Source organism: Schistocerca serialis, chromosome 4 (genome assembly GCF_023864345.2).
Source record: "Schistocerca serialis cubense isolate TAMUIC-IGC-003099 chromosome 4, iqSchSeri2.2, whole genome shotgun sequence".
NCBI classification, from domain to species: domain Eukaryota; kingdom Metazoa; phylum Arthropoda; class Insecta; order Orthoptera; family Acrididae; genus Schistocerca; species Schistocerca serialis.
Window position 1 is genome coordinate 128,051,534 of NC_064641.1, and position 12,404 is coordinate 128,063,937.

At 39.8% G+C, this 12,404-nt stretch overlaps 1 protein-coding gene across 1 annotated transcript in view; it reads right to left on the minus strand.

The window, feature by feature from the left end:
• LOC126474126 (uncharacterized) overlaps positions 1-12,404 on the minus strand; it is an 85,340-nt gene that overhangs the window by 36,197 nt on the left and 36,739 nt on the right. Inside the window, exon 6 of the mRNA XM_050101561.1 lies at positions 8,319-8,482. Within this exon, the coding sequence (XP_049957518.1) occupies positions 8,319-8,482 (164 nt within the window). The remainder of the gene's footprint in view (positions 1-8,318; positions 8,483-12,404) is intronic.

The window sequence follows — 12,404 nt, forward strand, 5'->3', positions numbered from 1 at the left end:
ATTTTCATGTCTTACTTATAACTTCTTTCGCATCTATAAATGTTTGCCCACGTGGAAAAGCATCGAGTTGTATAACTGACTGGGTCAATCACCTCAGAAGCCAATGGCATACCAGGTCCAATAGGACCATGTCTAGTAAAGCACTTCTGTGTTCAAACCAACCATCAGGACACTGACAGCTTTACTTTTTTATACACACCATGACTGACTTATTTAACTCCGCCTATAACAATTTACCCCAAACAAAGTGGCATCTATTATGCTCCTAAGTAATTGTTACCAAGCTCAATAATTTTGTTTTCACCACAAATCTGCTGCACAAGACAAAATATGACATGAAAGAAAAATGATGAGGCATGTACTTCCTCCCACATACTTATGAAATGACCATGACTGTAAATTACAATTTAAAATGAGGCTCACCAATAGTAGTTCCTCCTGCATATCTACACTACTTTACACCTAAAACAGTCTTATTTGCTGATGATACATCAGTTTAATTGAAAATGAGGTATCTGAAAAATATTCCAGAAAAAGCCAAAAACACTTTAGAAAAACTTGAATCTTGGTTCTATCAAAATGGACTAAAACTAAATGTAACTAAAACCAAAATGATGCAATTTGAAGCTAAATCAGTAGAAAGGAGTGAAATAAAGATAACTTGCAATGATCAGGATATCACAGAAGCAAACCACGTGAAGTTCTTAGGCCTAAATCTTGACAAAAATTTAAATTGGAAGGTACACATAGATTACTTAGCAAATCAACTGAACAACTTAGCATTTGCAATGTGTATTTTGTCAGGTGCCACAAACATAGATACCAGAAAGATAGTTTATCACTGCTACTTTGAGTCAGTTATTCGTTATGGCATAATCTTCTGGGGAAATTCAGCTAATGTCACTAGGCTCCTAGTATTACAAAAGAAAGTAATTAGAAACGTGTGTTGCAAAAAAACGGGAATCCTGTCGACCACTGTTAAAAAATTTAAAAGTACTATCTATCCCCTCACTTTACATATATGAGATGGTGGTGTTCCTATATAGAAATCAACATACACTAGACAATTTCCGTTTTGACCACAACTACAGCACTCGCCACAGAGATAACTTCAAACTTCCAACACATCGTTTAAAACTTTATGCCCAAACGCCAGAGTATATGGGGTTAAAAATTTTCAATAAAATAAAAGGCAGTAATATATTTAAAATGGAGATTGGTTCACTGAAAAGATTGCTCTTTACTCTCCTAGTGGAAAAGTGTTATTATTCTGTCGATGAATTCATTGAGGACAGCTTCACAATCTGAACACAGGGATTGTAATACATTTATTATTTTATGTACATGTGTAGCTGTAACTTAGAAATGTAAAATATAATGTAAACTTTTGTAGTTCTCTTAAAAAAGTGAAAAAAGTTTCTTTTGTAAACCTTGACATGTCTCCTGTACATCAAATCAAATGATTTGAAAATTGTATGTAATGAGATGAATAAACCACATAACATAACACATAACATAACAGTCCATGATCCCAGTTGCAGGTTGCCTACCTAATGGCTTCCAGGGGCAATAAGAATTTGATTTGCAATATTTCATATAATTATTGACCAAATTTAATAATTTAAAGTGCTGCAATAATTTACCCATTAAGATGTACAAGCTTACATCAAGTATTAAAGTTAAACAATGGAAAAGCCAGGCTGAAATGTAACAATGTTAGAGAAGGAAAGTTGCTACTCACCATATAGTGGAGAAGCTTAGTCACAGACAGGACCACTGAACCTATACAATATACTTGTCCATCCTTACACAACCCCTGTAATAGACCTAGATGCAAGACATGTCCCATACATCCTACCACCACCACCTACATCACCTATCCCATCAAAGACAGGGCTACCTGTGAAACCATTCATGTGGTCTACAAGCTAAACTGCAACCACTGTGCTGCGTTCTATGTAGGCATGACAACCACCAAGCTGTCTGTGGCCAAGAAACAAGTGGACCACCCTGTTGCTGAAAACGCTGCTAAACATATGCTTAATTTCAATGACTGCTTCACAGCCTGTGCCATATGGATTCCTTCCCACCAACACCAGCTTTTCTAAATTGCGCAGGTGGGAACTTTCCCTGCAATTCATCCTCCTTTCCCGTAACACTCCTGTCCTCAAACTTTGTAAATCACTGTCCTCACCCATCCAGCCACTTCCCTGTTCCCATTCCAGCACTACACAGCTTTCATTCCACCACCACTCTCAGTCTTTTTATTTCTCTCCTTTTCCAGTGCCCTCCCCCCCCCCCCCCCCCCCCCCCCCCTTCCCAGCTCTCTCCTGCCATCTGTTTAACGTGCAGCACTTCACTGTCTCCCACCCCCACTATATTATCCCTCCCCCTCCCTGTGGTTTCAGTGCCTGAGACTGCAGTCATGTGTGTGTGTGTGTGTGGTGTGTGTGTGTGTGTGTGTGTGTGTGAGAGAGAGAGAGAGAGTTAGAAACTGTCATGAGGTAGTGTACCTCATGGTGCACAAATTACCCAGACACTAATCATCCCGTATTTGAGAATGAGGGTACCTAGCAACTTCGAAGAAACTTTATACACAATTTCAAACCTTTTCAAAACATTCTCAATAACACTCCCCAGGAAGAAAGTTTATTGCTCATAACATTTTTGCTATTCATACAGTTAAACTTCATATAATACATGATGTTTCAATTTATTACTTCTTTACTAGCAACTGCCTGCAGCTCATTTTGCAGACAGTATCCAAATATACCACTGAATCACCACAGTTAGTTAGTTGGTTGTGTGTTCCATTGGTCAATCACACGGTATGGTAGCTATTATGATGTGGAATGTGTCAAGTGCACATATGAAACAAGATTTTTTATCAAAACAGAGTTAAAGATTAATATTTCTATTATTTACTCCATACTCTTAAATGGCACAAAATGCATATACTATATTTACACATTTATTTATTCCTATTCAAGAATTCATTTATGGTAAAGAAGGAGTTGTCAAGGAGATGTGATTTCAATTTATTTTTGAAGTTATTACTGCTGTCTGTCAGACATTTTGTTTCATCTGGTAATTTGTCGAAAATTTTTATAGTAGCATATTTACCCATTTCTGTGCCAAAGATAGGTTGAGTAAAGGATAGTGTAAGTCTCTGTTTTTTCTGTTATTATAATCAGGAATGTCACTGTTGTTTTTAAATTGGTCCACGTTGTTGAGAACAAATTTTATTAGTAAGTAAATGTACTGTGAGGCCGTTGTAAGAATTCCCAATCTTTTAAAAAAATGCCTACAAGATGGGTGACTGTGAACCCTACATATTATTCTGACCACTTTATTTTGAGAAGTGAATACTTTTTGTCTAAATGTTGAGTTACCCCCAAATATTATTCTGTAATGGCATCAGAAAGTGAAAGCATGCAAAGTATGTTAGCTTACTAATTTCTATATCCTCAAAATTGGCAATTATTCTGAATGCAAAAGTTGCTGAACCTAGTCACTTTAGAAGATCCAAAATATGAATTTTCCAATTAAGATTCTCATCTACATGTACACCCAAAAACTTAGTATGTTCTACCCTGTCTACTGACTTCTGTTTATGTGTTATATTTATTGAAGGAACTGAACTTTTTGCAGCAGAAAATTGGATGTTCTGTGTTTTTTCCAAGTTTAGAGCAAGCCCATTTGCAGAAAATCAATTAATGACTTTTCCAAAGACCTTATTTGTATCATTTTCAATTGGAGTTTCTTTTACTGGATTAATAATGATTCTTGTATCATCAGAAAACACTGTCAGTTCAGCTTCCTGTTTCAGATAAGAAGGGATGTCGTTCATATATATCAAGAACAGAAGGGGACCCATGATTGAACTCTGTGGAACATCTAATGTAATTTCACCCCAGTTAGATGAAGTGGCAAACTTATTTAAATCACTTGACCCATATAAGGAAGCTTTTTGCTTCCTGTTCTGTAGGTATGACTTAAACCACTCATATACTATTCCATTTATACCATAGAATTGTAATTTCTGTAACATAATGTCATGGTTCACAGAATCAAATTCTTCGGACAAGTCACAGAAAATTTCTATCGGTGACATTTTACTATTTAAAGACTCTATTATGTGGACAGTGAAACTTTACATTGCTGTCTCAGTGGAACAGCATTTTTGAAATCCGAACTGTGATGCACTACATATCCCGTTACTGTTGAGATGGCTAACCACTCGAGTACATTACCTTCTCGAAGATTTTTGAAAATGCTGTAAGCAAGGATGCTGGCCGACAATTATTGACATCTGTGGTGTCCCCCTTTTTGTAGAGAGGCCTGACAATGACATATTTTAATCTGTCTGGGAAAATACCCTGGGTTAGTGATGCATTACATATGTGACTCAGAACATAAGCTGTAATTGCTCCACATTGTTTTAATATCTTATTAGAGATGTCATCTACTCCAACACAACATTTATTTTTCAAAGATTTAATGATTTTACTTATTTCACAAGAGGTTGTTAGGTAAAACTGACAAAATTTTTTCGAAACAGACTCTTCCGTGTAGTGCCTGGCTTTTTCTTTTGACCTGTTCTTACCAATTTTTTCTCCTGCACTTAAGAAATGGTTGTTAAATAAATTAGCTACTTGTGTACTGTTGGTTAGGATGGTCACATTCTCTTTAATAGTAATACTACCTACCCCACTGGTTACTTTTCCTGTCTCCCTTCTAACAACATTCCATATTGATTTGATTTTATTGTCGGAGTTGTTAATTTCTTCTCTGACATACATATTTCTTGATTCCCTTGCAACTTTTCTCAGTATGTTACAATAATTTTTATAGTGTAAAACTGCTTCTGGATCTTTACTAGTTCTTGCTGTCTCATAGTTTTCTTTTTCTTTCTGAAGACACTTTAATATCTCTAGTAATCCAAGGTTTCTTTGAAAAGTGTGTGGTATTACATTAACTAATTTTCTTTGGTAAACAATGTTCAAAAAGGGATATAAGCTTATCAAGAAATATATTGCATTTATCATTAGCATTTGGCTCATTATATACATCTCCCCAATTAACATTTCTTAAGCTTTCTCTGAAGTGCTCTATAGATACCGGATTGAGCAATCTCATACTTTTACTTAATGGTTTCCGAACTGTACACCCTGTTAGGTTTTGTAAGTTAATCAGTTGTGCATCATGCTCTGACAATCCATTTTCCACAGGGAAAGCATGTATTTGTTTTACGTCCTCTTTCTGTACAAATACATTATCTATTAGCATGCAACTGTACTGAGCTATATGTGTAGGGAAATTTATCACTGATTCTAAGTTATATATTGTTAATAACACTTCTAGTTCACTTTTCCTATCAGAATTACTTAGAAAGTTTACACTGAAATCACCACAGAGTAATAACTTCTTCTTTTTGTCTGACAGACAGCTTAATAGGGAGTCAATTTTTTTTATGAACAGCTCCCAGTCTCCTAATTGGGACCTGTACACTGTTGATAATATCAATACAACATTATCTAGCTAGAGTTCACATGCACAAACCTCAAAGTGCTTATCAACACAAAATTTGCTTACTTAGTTTTGCATTTATACCCTTGTTTTATGAAAATGGCAACTCCTCCTTTATCCATCCTAGATCTGCAAGTGTAAGATGCTAAATTACACCCACTTATATTGACACTATCCATGCCCACAGTTACATGGTGTTCAGACAGAGTATATCAATCTCATTCTTATTTTTGATGTCATCTAAACACACTAATAGCTCATCTACTTTATTTTTTACTCCCCTGATATTTTGATGAAGGAAGTTGATACTGCCCTTAGCTTTACCCCTATTTACTGTACATTAAGTTTCTTTTATTCTATTTATCTTGATTGTCATCTATCTGGACTTTGGCTTTAACCTAAAAATCCTGTCTGCCTGGACCCATTAACCACAGGGATCACCCCTTGTGTGACTGTGGACCCCCTTACAGTTTTTGTTAATAGAGAAGCTAACTTATTTTTTCCCCATCCTATTCAGGTGCAGGCCATGTGTAGTGTATCCCCACGTACAAATAGCAGTTACTGGAACAACACTTATGTGAGATTTTGCCGGTGTCTGGAGCACCCTGTTTAGCTCAGTGTTAACATGCCTTACAGCAGTGTTTACCCAGTGCTGATCATGGTGCTGAAAGACCTCCACAAACCCCACATTTGTGTGCTCAGTTTCTGCTCCTATTTTATCCAGGTCAATCCTAATACTGTATCTTGGATTCATAGCCAGGCTGTTTCCTGCTCCTCCAACTATAGTTACCTGACCTTCCTTCTCAAAGTCCCTAAATAGCTGACCTAAGTTTTCTGTCACCTGGCTAAGGCTAGCACTTGGTTTCACAAAACTGCTGGCCCACACCCCTCTCATGACTGCTGCCTATAAGAAGAACTCTTCTTTTCCTATTCTGGTTTGATTCCAACCTGACTTTTTTCTTTAAGCTAATATTCTGCTTCAACCTACTTTCAACTACATCTGGATGGGGAGCTTCCTCCACTTCAGATAGCAAGCCAAACTGATTTACTAATTGAATTTCTGGAGTATTTTCAAGTGTTTCCCTTTTTTGCCCTTTGCTTGCTACCTTTTCCCAGTTCCCAGTCTCTTTTTCCTCCCCTAACCTAAATAATTCCAAGTTCATGTTTACTAATTCAGCCTTACGGGCACAAATTTTTGCCTCCTGTTCAGCGAGTTTTCTGTCCTTTCTACAGTCTACACGGAACACTCCCTCTTTCAAATTTTTGCGGCAACCACCACATTTGTCGCACATGGTTTGATAGACAAACTTAACACAAAAGCAGAGAATAAGTTGGCACAAGACCACAGTACTTTCGTAACCTGTAGCCTACTAATCCATAAATAAACACTAACGTAACAAAGTTTTAAACTTACTTCCAAAAGTTTTAACTACCTAAACTCTCTATGACCAACATGAATTAATTTGACCTTGAAGCGATAACTAGCCAAAACCAAAAATCACACTCGCACGAAATTTATGCCTAAAAACGCAAACAGAAGTAGCGACTACCGGCCTTTTAGGAAATACCAGGGTAATCCCAAAAGTAAGGTCACTTTTTTTTTATTTTTTATAAATACATAAACCTGTTTATTTCTACAATGGTTTACATCAGTTTACAGCTTGAACATTTAGCTATTTTTTGACGTAATCACTATTTCTGTCAATGCATTTTTGTAGACGCTGTGGCAGTTTTTGTATGCTTATGTCATACCAGCTTCCTGCCAGTGCTGTTCAGAAAGTTATGAACCTCTTCTTTCACCTCGTCATCGGAGCTGAATCGCTTTGCAGCCAAATGTTCTTTTAACATTGGGAATAGGTTGTAGACAATGGGCGCCAAGTCAGGACTATAGGGTGGGTGGGTGATTATGTTCCACTGAAACTGTTGCAGGAGAGCAACGGTTTGCCGAGCGATGTGTGGGCGAGCGTTGTCATGGAGAATGTGTATGCCCTTGCTCAACATTCCTCTTCTCTGGTTCTGAATTGCCCGTTTAAGTTTTTTCAGAGTCTCACAGTGCCTGTCAGTGTTATGTGTGGTCCCAGAGATTCAGCTCCAACGACGAGGTGAAAGAAGAGGTTCATAACTTTCTGAATAGCATGGCGGCGAGCTGGTACGACACGGGCATACAAAAACTGCCACAGTGTCTACAAAAATGCATCAACAGAAATGGTGATTGTGTCAAAAAATAGCTAAATGTTCAAGCTGTAAACAGATATAAACCATTGTAGAAATAAACATGTCTATGTACTTCTAAGAAAATAGGAGACCTTACTTTTGGGATTACCCTCGTACTTCCATTTCAATCTAAACATGGTCAGAAAAGCGAAACCTTCAATAGATAGCCTACAGAAGAAGTATATACACTAGTCTACAATGTAATATTAACTAAATTAGCTCTTATTTCAATATTAATCACTTAACTTAGTGAGAGCTTCATATACGCGCGTCTGCCTAGTTCCAGAGATCGTATATAACAATCATTGGGTGACACATAGTTAAGGAGATGGGCCTATGATGTTTTTTACATGAAAGTTTGATTCTTTACGGAATTAGAGGTGGTAGAGATGATTGGTCATTCACAAATGACAAAGGAAAAAGGGCAAAATTATAATGGGACCCGAAATTCCCCCTGCCACAAACTTTTAAGCTGGCTTGCGGAATATAAATTTACACGTAACTCACAGATGATTAATTTTCTATTTACTTCTAAATTCAATTCAGCATATCCATAATTAATGGCCTAAACATACCGAAGTGATGCTTCAGCAGAACCTGCAGCAGATCGGAGTTCCTGCGCTAGCCTCTGTGCTTGTTCCTCCGTGCTGAGAAAACTAGAACTGGCAGCACTGGCTGCTGCCGCACCACCACCGTACCTCAGCTCCCGGTTCTCTTGCCTCAACTGCAGAATCTCATCCTACAAAACACGATCAGTTTACTTCACTGAACTTCCTCACATAAAAGCAATAGTAGCCATTGAGATGACTGCATAAATAATGCATAGGAAAATATCATCAACTAATTTAAATATACTTATAAGAGGTAGGTATGCATTAAATGCAATTGTTAACTCTAGTACGAACAACAGTGTCAAAAGAGACTGTTGATTTCACTATGTGGCTCAAAGAACTCGAGTGTTCACCAAAACCGTGATGGGAACTATATAAATGGAACATTGTGGTGTAGCAAGCTGTTATTACTAAATCTCTTGTACGTGAGGTCTGTACAAATGAGAGGCTTCATCATAGTGGGCAGCACAAAACTTCAACTGTCCATGAATGAACATATGTAATTTAGTCTGACAATTTCATTTGGACACTGTTCCTTATTGTATGATGAATCGAATATCAGGGAAAACATAGTATCTGGACCATGTTATTTCCAGTGTGAAGCTGTAGTAGTAGTAGTAGTAGTAGCAGCAGCAGCAGCAGCAGCAGCAGCAGCGTAACGGTGGCCCTGTACTGATTTAGGCACACATATTACGTTCTTCCATTGGTGCCTATTTCCACTTTGAAGGAAATGATAAATAGGAAGGCACATTATCTTCTCCTCTATGACACCTAGCAGCTTCTTTGGATTCAAGAATTTCACATTTTTATCCCAAAAAGAGTCAGGATCTTTTGCTCACCATTTTAGGAAACCATCAATTATTTTGATTGAATGAAACAAGGAAAAACAGAAAAACGTATTGTACACTTACATACAATTATGACACAGTATAAAAACAACATTTGTAAAGATCGTATAACATGATGTATGAAAAGAAATCAATCAGGAACGATGTTCTTATGGCTAAAATTGAATACATGCACACAGTAAATATAACAAAAAGCAACAAATGCCTATCTGTATATTACCCAGCACAATGCAATGTGGTTGGCATAATTTTGACCTCAGGTCATTTTCAAGTACCTACATACATTCATATGCTGTTTAGTGATAACAAAATTGAAACAGCAAATATTGCCATACTGATCTTTTGTACATGTTGTAACATGCAGCACATCATTTAGTCTAGAACTTCCGAGTGCAGATACAATTAAAATGTCTCTATATTACTATGTGGCTACAATGGTGCGCAGCTGCAGCTGCCAGTCACTTATCTAATGGCTTCCAGGAGTAACAAGAATTTGACTGTCAGTATTTTGTACAATTATTGACTGAATTTAAAAATTCAAAATGCTGTCATAATCTGGACATTAAGAGGTATAATCTTGCAATAAAGGTTTAACACAATAAGACAAGTACTGAAGTAAGAAACAGTATAAGTCTTCAGGCAGCGTAACTACAGGTGCGTAAATTACCCAGACTGTATTCATCCAGTATTTGAGAATGGGAAAACCTAGTTTCCAACAACACACACAATTTCAACCCTTTCCAAAACATTATCTCACTGATACCACCCACAAAACAATGAATGGAAAAAATGAAGTTTACCCCTTACAACATTTTCGCTATTCATGCAGTGAAACTTCGGCATGAGGCATGGCATTTTAATTTATAACTTCTTTACTACTAACTAACTCTATTTACAACAAATTTTTCAGACAGTATCCACATTTACCATTGAATGTATCTGCAAAATTATGTCATCGAACAACACACAGTGCAGTAGATATGATGCCATAAACACTGAGATTCGCAGAAAACTAGCTTTTCTTAAAAAGGGGTGCAAATTATCCAGATTATGCTCACCCAGTGTTTGATAGAGAGACCAATAAATGACTTGCTCAACTGCTGAGGTCATTAGCGCCCAGTCACTGTTGTTAGAGCACATGGAATCTGTTAAAACTCAAGGGGATGGGGGACACCAGAAGAACCTGACAAAGATGCAGATAAAATAAGTAAAAAGGTTAAATGTCTTTGGACAAGCCAGTTAAAGTTATAAAACGCAGAATACGAGCAGCTGCTCGAGCGTCATCAGCTAAAACATCCGGTAAAGTACATGGCAGGGACAGGACAACACGAAATTGACTAAAACGGGGACACGACAATAAAACATGGCGCACTGTTAATTCCTGACCACAAGGGCACTGCGGGGCCGGGTCACCGGAGAGCAGGTAGCGGTGGCTAAACTGGCAATGCCCAATCCGCAACCTGGTCAGAAGGACCTCCTCGCGCCGAGATGGTCGGGAGGATGTTGTCCAAGCAGTTGGGAGCGGTTTGACTGCCCAGAGCTTGTTTCCTCGGAGGGATGACCAAGCATCCCACCACAACGACACAAGCCTCTTACATACATCCCCACAAACGTCAGATGACGAGACACAGTGGGAGGCTGGCCGAGGCAGGAGGACTGCAGCCTTGGCTGCAGCATCCGCAGCCTCATTCCCAGGCACTCCAACATGTCCGGGAACCCACAGAAAGCTGACAGAACCACCATTATCAGCGAAAGAATGGAGGGACTGCTGTATCCGTTGAATCAAGGGATGGACCGGATAGGGAGCTCCAAGGCTCTGAAGAGCACTGAGTGAGTCAGAGCAAAGTACGTACAATGAATGGCGGTGGCGGCGGGCATACTGAACGGCCTGATGGAGAGCAAAAAGCTCGGCCGTAAAGCTCGAACATTGGTCGAGGAGCCGGTATTTAAAGGTGGCGGCCCCGACGACAAAGGCACAGCCGACACCATCGTCAGTTTTGGAGCCATCGGTGTAAATAAAGGTGTGACCGGCAAGGCGAGCACGAAGTTTGACAAACCGTGAGCAATACACTGCAGCCGGAGTACCCTCCTTCGGGAGTGAGCTGAGGTTGAGATAAATATGACCCGGAGCCTGGAGCCAAGGTGGTGTCGGGCTCTCACCCTCTCTGAAGGTGGTAGGGAGGGCAAAATCCAATTGTCGAAGCAGGCGACGGAAGCGGACTCCGGGGGGCAGCAGGGCAGACACATACAACCTGTACTGACGGTCGAGAGAATCGGCGAAGAAGGACTTGTAAGAGGGGTGGTCGGGCATAGACAACAGCCGGCAGGCATACCGACACAGCAGTACGTCGCGCCAGTAGGTCAATGGTAATTCGGCAGCTTCAGCATAAAGACTCTCGACAGGACTAGTGTAGAAGGCTCCAGTCGCAAGGCGTATCCCCCGATGGTGGATGGAGTTGAGCCGGCGTAAGAGGGATGGCCGAGCGGACGAGTAGATGAAGCTCCCATAATCCAGCTTCGACCGGACTATGGACCGATACAAGCGAAGCAGGACAGTGCGATCCGCTCCCCAAGATGAACCGCTAAGAACTCTGAGGACATTAAGGGAATGTGTACAACGGGCCGCCAAATAAGAGACATGTGGAGACCAACACAGTTTCCTGTCCAACGTGAGCCCTAGAAACTTAGTTGTGTCCACGAATGGGAGAACAACGGGACCGAGATGTAAGGATGGCGGAAGGAACGCTTTATATCGCCAAAAGTTGATACAAACCGTCTTCTCTGCAGAGAACCGGAAGCCATTTGCCACGCTCCATGAGTAGAGGCTGTCTAGACAACGCTGAAGGCAGCGCTCCAGGAGGCATGTTCTCTGGGCACTGCAGTAGATCGCGAAGTCATCGACAAAGAGAGAGCCTGAGACATTAGGTGGAATACAATCCATAATTGGATTGATCGCGATGGCAAAAAGGGCTACGCTCAAGATGGAGCCCTGAGGCACTCCGTTCTCCTGGAGGAAGACGTCGGACAATACGGAACCCACACGTACCCTAAACTTTCGATCCGTTAAAAAGGAATCAATAAAAAGGGGCAGGCGACCGCGTAGGCCCCACCTGTGCATAGTGCGGAGGATACCTCCTCTCCAACAAGTATCATAAGCCTTCTCCAAGTCGAAGAACACGGCTACCGTTTGGCGCCTTCGGAA